We start from the raw sequence: 13,909 nt of genomic DNA, 5'->3' as shown, positions 1-13,909 counted from the left end.
TAGAGGATAGATGTTGCATGATATCCTCTATTATAACATTTCTATATTCATTTGATATTAAAAATGTAACAAAATATTTCAGATTTCGGTTCTTTTGGCCAAGCAAAAGGTAGAATATTTTAATTTCTAATTTGCATAATATGCATTTTTTCTATAACACCATTTCTGGATACTCATGTTATCATGTAGTGACATTACTTGTAGTGAGAATATCATATTTGATCTAATTTTATTTTACTTCTTTTCTCATTCTAATTCACACAGAAATTTGACCTGTGGATCGCTTCATTTGATTGTTTTAACTTCTTCATCAATCATTACAACTCTTTATGTCAACTTCACTTTATGTTGATTTTGATTTGCATAATATATATATTTATATCTAAAAATATTGTTTGTTTGGGGTAATGGTAACAAAAGGATATGACCAAAGAATACAAACAAAATTAATATTTGATACATGTACATGTACCACAATTGTCCAGATATAAATTACATTGATAAATGAGAGTTATTCCTCATTTGTTCCCCTCCCCATAAAATCGTACAAAGTTAACCGTTTAAAACTTAATTTGAAATACATATTGAAATGATTTTGAAAACCAGACTGGTGTTAGCTAATAAATCATTTTGCCATCCACTATATTAATTTGTTGATGTTGAATATCTTTGTAATTCAAAGTCAGCGACAGTAATATACTGTTGAGATAATCACTGCGACTGTTACCCTCCTATTGTTAGCACTTCTGATGTACATCCAGCTGGAGCACAAGCAACGGTGACGTCCATCCGTCCGTCCGTCTGTCAGTTCACCCCACCTGTCCATCCAAAAGTACCCATTGTATTTAGCTCTATCCACAATACACCCTTGTTTTTACCAAGTTGAGAGTACAAAGTGGCACCTGTACATGTACAGTTGTAGCTTACAAGCAAGCTAGGCATATTTGTTTTATTGTTAGCCGTACAGTCTGGTCTATTAGCTTACCTTTAGGCGTAGATGAATTCAGTCCCTCCCTACATTTTGTTACGTTGATTTGTACCAACCAACAGAAACCAATAGTTCCAATTTAAATACTTTGTTATTTTTATTTTGAATTATTATAAGTTCTTTGTCAGGGATTATATGTTACAGAGCATGTATGTCTTTGGTACAACAACTAATCTCGTTTGTGAATAATGATCAGAAATACAGTTTTAATTTCTGCCATAAATTGTATGCATTAATTATTCTTAGATACAGACATAATCAAGTGGTTAGCTGAAATATAATTATGATTTTATATGTTGTTTTGACAGTTGAACCTAATTAGGCCTATATGTTCAGTAATAAAAGGAAAAATAACAAATTTATTGATCACAGATTTGTGTTTTTCTCAGAAAATTTCAGACTTGTGAAATATTTTTATTGCATGAAAATTGTTCCATATACATGATATTGGTTTTAGCAAATCAGAAGGTGATCCAAAGTGTTATGTAAAAGGAAAACTAAATATTATGTCGTGTTGAAACAGAACATGGCCTGCTCTGTGACTATACATCACTGACAAAAAGAAGCTTTGTTATAATTCTGTTCAGTCTGTTACCCCCAGCATACAATGTCTCATGTGTATACTGCTAACTTTGTATACTTATATAAGCTAATTGTTTTCTGTAATAACTATATAATATCTTCTGACAGACAGGTTCCATACTTGTACTTATTATCTATCTCATCTTTCTTTCAAAGATATCATCATCTGAAAATAGATATTTGTGAATAATTTAGGATGGATATACTATTTATATATTTATTGGGATGGGTTAATGAGGCTGGTATTAAATGATATGTTTGGTGTAACAGGCAACCTTCGTATGTTTATTTATGAGCTAATTTACATATTAAACCCCAAATTCCATCTAGGTGCAAATAATCTGACGAGGTCTGGTGTTGCATATTTATGCATATTAACATAATTAATGAGCTAATTTGCATATGTCATCAAACATTCTGCTGTCAGTGATAGATTGGCTGTATGTTGAGTTGAAATTAAGAGGATGAGGGCATGATCATTTTGACATTTTCACTGATGTGCTGTTCAAAAAATTGCTCTCATCACCTATCAACATTTTAGGCACCTCTAGCAATTCTTGGTAGATGCTAATGTAAAGTTATTTTTCATCAAAGTTATCTTACCTTCTTTAAATTTTCTTACACAATGAAATTCTTTGTGCTACAGTAATCCCAAATTGGGTTAAAAGAATTGTGAGCTTGTTCAGTATGTGTGAATTTTTCCCCAAATAAAATAAAATAGTACAAATTTATTTGAATTTTGTTATACACAATATCACCCATATATTGAATCAATTTTGGGAAACTACAGTTTTTAGTAATTTTGTTACACCAAACATTTTCCCCCTAATTTGGATAATTTTTAATCTGTCAACGGTTTGGTTCATAGCACGTGTACATTGAATCATGTGACTATTGGTGATTAACTTGAATTAAAAACTCATTCTCATATCTTCAACTTTCTGGAGGAAAATCTGTTGATTGAATACGTACATGTCAGATGTAGCCTTCTCGCTGCAAGGCATGTATTGATTAAAGACATCCATAGCTTTAGAATTATAACAAATTGGAATAACTCGGGCTTTTATTGATTTCAAATGTGCATAAAAATAAAAAAGGGCATTTTGCTTTAATGAACAAAGAGCTGAAGAAGTGAATGTTGCAAAGACTAGTCAAATTATGACATTAGAAATATGTCATTTACTCTTCAATCAACAGATGCAGGCTCCTCATCTTTTTCTCTCAAATTGATTTTGATAAAATTTCACTCATTCTTTCATTTGATTTGATTTACATTGAATATGTGTACATACTCACACACATGAACAGACATGAACACATTTACTTACAAAGGCATTTACAATAGTGTAAATAATATTGCTCTTACATGTACGCACATGCTTTTTGCCATGCACATGAATAGCGCACATACATTCACACAAACACATGTATACTAAATGTCTTACACACAGACAGACAAACAGACATGCACAAAACATACATACAAACAAACAAACAAATGCAAACATTGCCCATAGACACACCTCACATGCACCCGCAACACACTAAATCACAAAAACATATAAATGAGTTTGTATGTGGATGTGAAGAAGCACATTCTTATATCACATACAAACGCAAGAAACTGATTTTTATTTTGTATGTTTTCTGTTTGTGTACTCTTTACCTTCATAGCCCATGCAGCTCTTAGTGGCGTGAATAAAACACAGCGCTCTCAGATGGGGTCAGTTGATGGCGAGAATCAAAATGATCTAGAACTGCCTGCCGGTGACACACCCACTCCACGCAATAAAAATAAGGTAAGTTGACAAGAAATGCCCACACGTTAAACAATGTTGAATGTATCAGTGAAAAGGTTGAGCAAAATTTCTATTTCAAACAGGGGTGTACCCAGAAACCTTCAACTCCTGTTTGTATGGAACCCACTAGGAAGGGGGGAGGCTGCATATCTGAAATATTCCTAAAATAGGATGATTTTGCAGGAAATTAACCCAGGGAGCTGAAGTTCCAAAGCATGTTGCAGCATATCTTGCATTCAATTTTTAGCAGGTTGAATGTTGTAACTTGTGGAGATCCTGCGGGGCGTATACACATGCGTAGAAAAGTGATTTGTCTGTATGCTGGTGACACAGCCGTGTAAATGCAATGATTGGAACCTGCCACTGCAAAATCGAACTTCAAAATCAAATTACTTCAAAAGGCAGGTTCATAGTCCTAACAATGTTGGGTTTGTTTCTTGGTTTCTACAGCAGCCTGGATCCAGTGCATACATGCCACCAAGGAAGAAGATGGATGAACATCAACATCCTTCAATCTTCTCCAAGTTCAGAAAGAAAAATAAGCGAGACCAAGCGAATGAAGACAAAGATGGTAAGAAAAAAATCTGGTTTAATAATACCTAACCTTTTGATAAATAATCTCTTTTTGGGCTTGTGTAAAGTCACAAAAGAACACATTAGTCACACAAAGTGTGAATCTTGTAGGTGTTGCACCCAGTCCAGCTGAGTTTACACCATTCTATATCAATTTATGATGTTATCCGGGCTATTACTAGATGATCAGTGTATAGGACATATGCAATAGAATCCATATCACTAGGTGTTCAGCATTTTGAGGGCACCAATTACAAACTGATTATAACTTTCTATCGAGTTATGTTACAGCAGATTTTTGATTCACCATTTCAATGTTTTTCAGCTTATTATTGCATCAAATTCACAGAAAATGGTGAAAGACTTGCCTATTTATGGTTTTTCAGTGTTTGTGTTATGATCAGTTTTGGTGTCTGTGATAACTATTCAGAGCTTTTTGTATTAACCCACTCATTAGGGAATGAGGTATGAATATAAACAATTAGACAAATGTTATGAGTGGATTTCAACTAATTTTTGTTTGGGAGATTTCAAAATTGGTCTTGTTTATACAAAGCATGTTATTGTTATGTAACTTTTGAGTGCCTTTATTTGATATTGTAGAATGTGATACGCCAAGATCCCTGGAGGAAGAAGAGGCCTCTGATATTGATACCCTTGATGAGAAGGAAAAGAGACCTGTTGATAAGACAGTAGTGGCTGCTGGTATGAAGCGCCTAACCTTCCTCATTGATGCTTGTAATCCTGGCATGGTGCCAGATCCAGAGTTTCTTGTTGCTGCGCTTTGATCTGGTAAGCATATATATACCTGTGTATGTATTCGCAGTTGAATATGGACATTTTTATGAAACTTTACATTTCAACTGGGCTGCTCCCTAGTTCTCCAATGTGTGCATTGGGTTGCAAATAACCGAAAAATACATTTACGTATAATTTGAGTGAAGCTCAAAACGTCAAAATCAGAAAAAAATATGTCTGCATTCAACAGATTAGAACAGAGTCCCCATACAGTCTGAATACCTGTGGGGGTATTTGTTGGTGTCTAAGCAAGTGTGTGAAGGGTGAAGACTGGGGTGAGTTTATGTGTGTGTCTATACATGTGGGGGTGTGTAGGGGTCTCTAGGGGTGTATGTAAGGGTGTCTATGTCTCTTGTGACTGAAAAATACGTGTTTATGCATGCGCCATGTGAACCCACCTCCAAACATGATTCAAGTTTGTGAACATTGTATAAGTTCAAAGTTACAGACTATAAATGAATAACATCTTTGGAATATTTTCTCCAGAATGCACCAGTAGTGGCCCGTGCAACCCTCTACTTAGAATGTGCCCATTTTGTACATCGCTGCAACCACGGGGAATGGCCGGAATGGATGAAGAGCCGGAACATGCCCCGTAGTCGCGTCTACAGCAATGTGTTCAACCAACGTAATATGTCCTCGTGTTATCGAAAGAATGCTACATTACAGAGAACAGCCGCCAAGATGTTTTACTTATGGGCAGAGGTAAATTGATATTCAAATTTGTTTTTAAATTTATAATTCTTGATTGAAACATTGTCTAAGATATCCAAAAATTCTCAACTAGCTTGCAAAATCAAATGAGTAACTGCCAGAAATTAATATAGAGACAGTTTATTGACAACAGTAATGCCATATGTTTTAAACATTTACAAATGTAGAATAATATTGATGCAGTTGCAAAAGATAAGAATATAATCAAATTTAAGACTACAAATTATTCACACATGATCTGATCCAATCATACCAAACTTGGCAATAATGATATAAAAATATAGAGAGCGAAAATTCAGCACTCCTCTGACAAAGTTTAGGGAGCTTTAAGAACAGTGATTGTATCAAAATTCAATTTATTTTCTTTAAATTGATTTGTAATGGAATTGTTGCATTTCTTAACACAGGCTATTGGGGATAGATTAGAAGAGATAGAACGTAAAGAGGCCAAAGACATCACATATGTGATTGGTAAAGTCAAAGATGAGAATACAAGGAAAAAATTGAGACAAGAGGATGATGAAGAGGACTTCTTGGATGAAGGTAAGGACTGATGATGGAATATGTCATGCTGATGATATAATTACAGACTCAGTTGTCTTAATATAGCATAAGTCCTTCATGCATTCCAGCTGTTTTGAAAATTGTATTATTATATTTTATTACCAACAATGTTTTTATGCTAAATGTAGATCTTAATTGTTATGGAATATTTTCAAATCGATTTATTTGATTTACATCAGATTTTGTTTATTTAAATCAATTTTTTTATTCCAAGAACTGCTATACCCCTTGATAAAGTCAAAAGAGACCAGTGTAATGCTATAGACACAATCCTATCAGGTGTTTACAAAAAATCAAAATATGTTTTCAAATGTGAAAATTTCAAAGAAAATATTTGGTAAAATCATGGGGAAAAACCTGTTGAATTCTTCACCTTGAAAATGATTTTTAGCAATAGATAAAATGACATCATAGAGGTATTTAATTGTATCAAAATGGTGTAGAACATTACAAATGTAGTATAACAGTCAATGCAGAAAGAAATTAACTTAAATTGATCAAAATGGCAAAAACTGAAAAAGTTGATTTAAATCAGTCATTGAAAAAATCATTTGATTTAAATTGTGAATTAAATTGTGCCAACCCTGATTTTCAGAAACATGTGCATTAAGTTGTAGGAATATGATTTTAGAGGAATTAACAACTTTTTACATGAAATTTAAAAAATAAAAATAAAAATTGGTCAATTGAAATGATGTATTTTTCATCCAGGTTCAATATCTTGATAATATTCTCTAAATACTATACAAAAGAAAAATGTTATATATAATTTCATTGATTTGATTTCCAGCTACAGTAAATCCAAATAGTACAGCCTGTCCGCATGCCCTCAAAATGGTTGCCTGTCAACTGCTGCTGGAAATCACTGCTTTCCTTCGTGAAACATACCAATTCCTCCCAAAACCACGCAAATTGGACCGCTCTGGATTCGGTGGTAGAGGTGGACGGGATTCAGAGTTTCTTGAGCTGCCCGGATCATCTGCGCCTTCACTGGGGCAGGTACAGAGGCAGGCGAGTGCTGGCTCAAGTGCCACCTCCAGCCCACCACCTAACAGACATCCCAGTATATCACATGTAGACAGCCCTTCAGGTGAGTACCTAGCCCATCATCTCCCAGACATAGCATATAGATAGCCCTTAGTGTGAGTAGCATGTCTATCCAGCCCACCACCTTCCACCTCCCAGACATCACCTCCCAGACATAGCATATCTTATGTAGATAGCCCTTAGAGTGAGTAGCATATCTATCCAGCCCACCACCTCCCAGATATAGCATATCTTATGTAGATAATCCTTAGAGTGAGTAGCATATCTACCCAGCCCAACACCTCCCAGATATAGCATATCTTATGTAGATAATCCTTAGAGTGAGTAGCATATATACCCAGCCCAACACCTCCCAGATATAGCATATCTTATGTAGATAATCCTTAGAGTGAGTAGCATATATACCCAGCCCAACACCTCCCAGATATAGCATATCTTATGTAGATAATCCTTAGAGTGAGTAGCATATATACCCAGCCCAACACCTCCCAGATATAGCATATCTTATGTAGATAATCCTTAGAGTGAGTAGCATATATACCCAGCCCAACACCTCCCAGATATAGCATATCTTATGTAGATAATCCTTAGAGTGAGTAGCATATATACCCAGCCCAACACCTCCCAGATATAGCATATCTTATGTAGATAATCCTTAGAGTGAGTAGCATATATACCCAGCCCAACACCTCCCAGATATAGCATATCTTATGTAGATAATCCTTAGAGTGAGTAGCATATCTACCCAGCCCAACACCTCCCAGATATAGCATATCTTATGTAGATAATCCTTAGAGTGAGTAGCATATATACCCAGCCCAACACCTCCCAGATATAGCATATCTTATGTAGATAATCCTTAGAGTGAGTAGCATATCTACCCAGCCCAACACCTCCCAGATATAGCATATCTTATGTAGATAATCCTTAGAGTGAGTAGCATATATACCCAGCCCAACACCTCCCAGATATAGCATATCTTATGTAGATAATCCTTAGAGTGAGTAGCATATATACCCAGCCCAACACCTCCCAGATATAGCATAACTTATGTAGATAATCCTTAGAGTGAGTAGCATATATACCCAGCCCAACACCTCCCAGATATAGCATATCTTATGTAGATAATCCTTAGAGTGAGTAGCATATATACCCAGCCCAACACCTCCCAGATATAGCATATCTTATGTAGATAATCCTTAGAGTGAGTAGCATATATACCCAGCCCAACACCTCCCAGATATAGCATATCTTATGTAGATAATCCTTAGAGTGAGTAGCATATATACCCAGCCCAACACCTCCCAGATATAGCATATCTTATGTAGATAATCCTTAGAGTGAGTAGCATATATACCCAGCCCAACACCTCCCAGATATAGCATATCTTATGTAGATAATCCTTAGAGTGAGTAGCATATATACCCAGCCCAACACCTCCCAGATATAGCATATCTTATGTAGATAATCCTTAGAGTGAGTAGCATATATACCCAGCCCAACACCTCCCAGATATAGCATAACTTATGTAGATAATCCTTAGAGTGAGTAGCATATATACCCAGCCCAACACCTCCCAGATATAGCATATCTTATGTAGATAATCCTTAGAGTGAGTAGCATATATACCCAGCCCAACACCTCCCAGATATAGCATATCTTATGTAGATAATCCTTAGAGTGAGTAGCATATATACCCAGCCCAACACCTCCCAGATATAGCATATCTTATGTAGATAATCCTTAGAGTGAGTAGCATATATACCCAGCCCAACACATCCCAGATATAGCATATCTTATGTAGATAATCCTTAGAGTGAGTAGCATATATACCCAGCCCAACACCTCCCAGATATAGCATATCTTATGTAGATAATCCTTAGAGTGAGTAGCATATATACCCAGCCCAACACCTCCCAGATATAGCATATCTTATGTAGATAATCCTTAGAGTGAGTAGCATATATACCCAGCCCAACACCTCTCAGATATAGCATATCTTATGTAGATAATCCTTAGAGTGAGTAGCATATATACCCAGCCCAACACCTCCCAGATATATCGTATCTTATGTAGATAATCCTTAGAGTGAGTAGCATATATACCCAGCCCAACACCTCCCAGATATAGCATATCTTATGTAGATAATCCTTAGAGTGAGTAGCATATATACCAGCCCAACACCTCCCAGATATAGCATATCTTATGTAGATAATCCTTAGAGTGAGTAGCATATATACCCAGCCCAACACCTCCCAGATATAGCATATCTTATGTAGATAATCCTTAGAGTGAGTAGCATATCTACCCAGCCCAACACCTCCCAGATATAGCATATCTTATGTAGATAATCCTTAGAGTGAGTAGCATATATACCCAGCCCAACACCTCCCAGATATAGCATATCTTATGTAGATAATCCTTAGAGTGAGTAGCATATATACCCAGCCCAACACCTCCCAGATATAGCATATCTTATGTAGATAATCCTTAGAGTGAGTAGCATATCTACCCAGCCCAACACCTCCCAGATATAGCATATCTTATGTAGATAATCCTTAGAGTGAGTAGCATATATACCCAGCCCAACACCTCTCAGATATAGCATATCTTATGCAGATAATCCTTAGAGTGAGTAGCATATATACCCAGCCCAACACCTCCCAGATATAGCATATCTTATGTAGATAATCCTTAGAGTGAGTAGCATATCTACCCAGCCCAACACCTCCCAGATATAGCATATGTTATGTAGATAATCCTTAGAGTGAGTAGCATATATACCAAGCCCAACACCTCCCAGATATAGCATATGTTTAAAAGAAACCCTCAAGATAAATTAAAAAAGGTGTAATGTTTACCATGATGAAGAAAAGTAGAATGAATGATTAGATTAATTTCTCCTTTATACAATGGATTAACTGTAACCTAAAAGCTGAGTTTGTGATCAAGATTAATTGTGATGTTTTTGTTGAACCATGCAGCTGGTACCAGCGAACGGAAGATCAGCTTTGCACTTGGCGGAGAAGATGAAGACTCTCACCATAGCAGTACCCCAGAATTGAACCAGGAACCTTCGGCAGCTAAAGAAGAAGAAAAGAAGAGTAAGTCAAACCAAAGAATTCACACTCTGGTATCGATCATGGAGGGCAAAATAGTCTTTGGATTATTTTGCTATGCCTTTTGCAAACTTCAGTTCAAACCTCCAGCAAACTTCAGTTCAAAGATGTGCAAACCTTTGTAACACTCAAGCTTACAGACACCAATTATTCTTCTATTTCGAGCTTAAGCCGATACACGCTGGAGGTACACTATTTGTCCCCCATGTGTGACAAATCAAATTGGCGGGTTTACCATAGCATTACACACAGGGCAATTTTGAGTTAATACTCTTTGGGTCTAATCTCTTTGGTTTCATAGAATCAAGACACCTCCTTAACCCTTAGTCAGTGATTTTGCAGAACCAGAACAACCCAACAATTTTTGAAAAGTGAGATTTTAACATTATGGGGAACAGCAAGCATAAATGTGGTAATAAACTTGTGAAAATGTGGCAAACATAACAGTAATTGAATAAATACCACATATGACATTGAACATGAAGGTACCACATATGACATTGAACATGAAGTTGAGGTCAAAGAAAGTGTCTCGGATATGTTGATCGGCTGAGGATATCAGTCTATGTCAGTATATATTAGCAGTGATTGACATCATTCATACAAATGTGTAACTTCTGCAAACATCTACCAATTTCTTTATAACAAGTAGGAATTATTATTTTATTGTTGTTGTTTGTCTTCACCTTACAGCGAGTGTTTCTTTCCCTCCTCTGATGCCAACTCAGTCTAATGCACCAACCCAAGGAAACCGTAAACAAAGTAGAGGGTTACTACGGCGGCATCAAAATACCTCTCCTTCTGGCCGTGATAAAAAAAGCAGCCGTCCTGATTCTTTGTTTGGTGGGTACAGATATTTTCTGTGTATGTTTGTGATGTAGTGATTTAGGTAATTATTTCAGTTTATCCAAGTTGATATAAGAAGTAATTATTGCATATTGCAGAGCATACAGGGAGGTCTTTATTTTAATTATAGAACCGTAATATATTTTAAAACCAGGAAACCAGATATGTAATATATTTTAAAACCAAGAAACCAGATATTACTTCATAATTCAAACTACATGGATTGGTTGGTCATTTATTTGGTTTGTATGTGATATCAATGCTTTAAAAATGCACTATTTCTCCATTTTATAGCACAGTTTATGATGTTTAAACAGTTGGAAATAAAAAAACATGAGAGAGGAGATGGAACAAGTTGCCAGACAGGATGATGAATGTTGGCAAAAAACAAAACAAGATATAGAACATTAAGATATATTTTTTTTCTGAAAAATACCCTTCACTTTTATGTTTCTTGTTTTAAAAGATGACACTCCTAACACATCACAATATTGGGCCATTCTAGTTGAAATCCATATACCCCCCTGTGGAAGACATGGTCTTAATCTTCCACAGATAGAGTGTGAACCTAAATGGGTGATTCCATTTGAAATCCCCTGGGCCTCATGGAAGAACAGAGGATACCTTAAACATCCACTGAATGAGTAACCCAGGCAAAAGAAGAAATAAAACAAACAAACAAACAAACAAACAAAAATTCATACTCCCTGTGTGGAAGATTAAGGTCATGTCTTCCATAGAGGGTGTATGGATTTAAACTGGAATTGTCCATTGTATTCACATCATCCTGCTATATAGTATTGTCTACACTATAATTGATGTACTTGTTAACTTTTTCAAATTCTTTATTTCATGTTTTAGTTTTGGGATGTAAATAACAGCAAAATATCCCAGTAAATTATATTGTATATCAGAAATGTTTCAATTGCCCTATGGTATTTATATGCTCAGAAAAAAAAAAAAGACTTGATATATTTAGAGCATTTACAAACACTATTATCTTTAGTGCTGAGAGAAAAGTCAAGTAAACAAATGTTTATTATTAAAGCCTAGACTATGTGATGGAAGCTTGCCTTATATGAACCATGGATCCAGCAATTATTGAAACTAATGTTTATTTGCATCCTCAATAATATCCCTTTCATGATGTTGTTACCTTAATCACACAGTTTTTATGATCAGTTATTTTTTTTAATTTATTTTATGTACATGTAATTGTTATTCATACATTGTGTATAACATTTTGAGTTAATAGATATATATATTATTGGGAAATAATAGTTGTCTACTTTATAAACTGAAGAGTGTCAATTATAGCCCCATGGTAGCACTACAAGGTTAGGGGTTCAAGCCCAAACAGTGCTCAGGGGTATACAATGGGTACTGGTATCTGCTGGAAAGTAAAAAACTGATTTACTTTGCAGAGAGGTAGCACACCAAAAAAAAAAAAATTACAGTGAGGAGCCAAGCAAAAACAAGATGGCCACTTTGGTTAAAGAGACATAATGCATTATTCCAACGTGACTCTCGCTCATTTCATTTGGATGAGGCAGGGTTATACCCCATATTATTACCTGCTTGAGATGGGTGTTAAATTAGGAAAAGAACTTATTTACAGACCAAAATCTAATAAAGTAAATTAAAGATTTTCAATGTTTGGTGTATAAATGACATAGTATAACATGGCTATGAAACATTAATTGAGCATTGCTGTGGTATAATAGAAAACAGATTTGGTCCAAAGACAGATTTGCTATGGTTACCAAAACGGGGAGTGAGGGAGGGGGTGTCAATTGCAAGGAATGGTACAAACACCAAATATAATTTCATCATGAAACACCAGAAATCATATATTTTATTTTATTATATATTTCCTTTTCTCATTGCTAACACACTACTAATCACTACTACTACACATGCATACCATAATTCGTCCGTCCATCCGTCTGTTCGTCCGTCCACCTGTCAACAGGGGGTAATACGCATCAAGGCTCTATGGACACCACTCCTCATGTGAAATTCAGCTCAGACGGCGAACCCAAAGTTGGCATGCACCATGAGAGTAGTTGCCCCGCAGGTAGCTAGAGGATTCACCATGGTTACGGTTGTGTTCAAAATCACTTCTTTTGATTTTGATTTTGTTTTCAAATTAATTTCTCATCATTTCATGAGCTTTTCTAGTTTTTGTATGACTGATGCATGATTTATAATAGCTTGTTTCATTTTTCAGTTGATTTCCGTATGTTAATTTGCTTTGCAAGTTTCATTATGTAGGTATATCATGAATGCATTCATAGGTTCTCTCTTCTCAGTATAATTTCTTCTTGTAGTATCAGTAGCTACCTTGTTTGCTCATTTCATCTCTTCTGTTTTATCTACTTTATTATTATTATTATTATTATTATTATTATTATTATTATTATTATTATTATTATTATTATTATTATTATTATTATTATTATTATTATTATTATCATCATCATTGTCATGATATGATTTATATTTTCTTTTCTTAGGACCCTATTTTCGCAATACTGTGATGCAAAATGGGAAACAAGGGAAGAACAGCTAAAAGGCTGATCTGGGCCATTTCCATATGTAAATTATGAAATTGAAATGAAATGAAACCCTTCTTGCCAGTTACTCTAATTATTTCATCATTTTGTGAAATAATAAATTGTCAGAAATGATAAAATTTGGCTTCAATTATTATCATCGATTTTTTGTTACTTCTTGATTTGGTTATTCTATTACAAACTTAGTAACCTGACTACAGTAGTTGCTTTTTTAACATTCAGATTGCACACACAAATCTTAAATTGTCACCTGCCAACGGTGAGGTGTACTTCTAAGTACTGATAATATTAACCTTTGGCATA

General features: G+C 35.2%; 1 protein-coding gene across 1 annotated transcript in view; it reads left to right on the top strand.

The window, feature by feature from the left end:
- The window catches only part of LOC140154375 (protein unc-80 homolog), a 157,233-nt gene that overhangs the window by 35,843 nt on the left and 107,481 nt on the right, over positions 1-13,909 (top strand). Inside the window, 10 exon segments of the mRNA XM_072176942.1 lie at positions 742-803; positions 3,245-3,369; positions 3,820-3,940; positions 4,546-4,754; positions 5,227-5,445; positions 5,862-5,997; positions 6,809-7,108; positions 10,050-10,169; positions 10,878-11,027; positions 13,003-13,107. Coding sequence (XP_072033043.1) covers positions 742-803; positions 3,245-3,369; positions 3,820-3,940; positions 4,546-4,754; positions 5,227-5,445; positions 5,862-5,997; positions 6,809-7,108; positions 10,050-10,169; positions 10,878-11,027; positions 13,003-13,107 — 1,547 coding nt within the window.

This window comes from Amphiura filiformis, chromosome 6, assembly GCF_039555335.1.
Source record: "Amphiura filiformis chromosome 6, Afil_fr2py, whole genome shotgun sequence".
Lineage (NCBI taxonomy): Eukaryota > Metazoa > Echinodermata > Ophiuroidea > Amphilepidida > Amphiuridae > Amphiura > Amphiura filiformis.
Note: the sequence above shows the minus strand (reverse complement) of the source record. Positions and strands in the feature narration are given on the sequence as shown.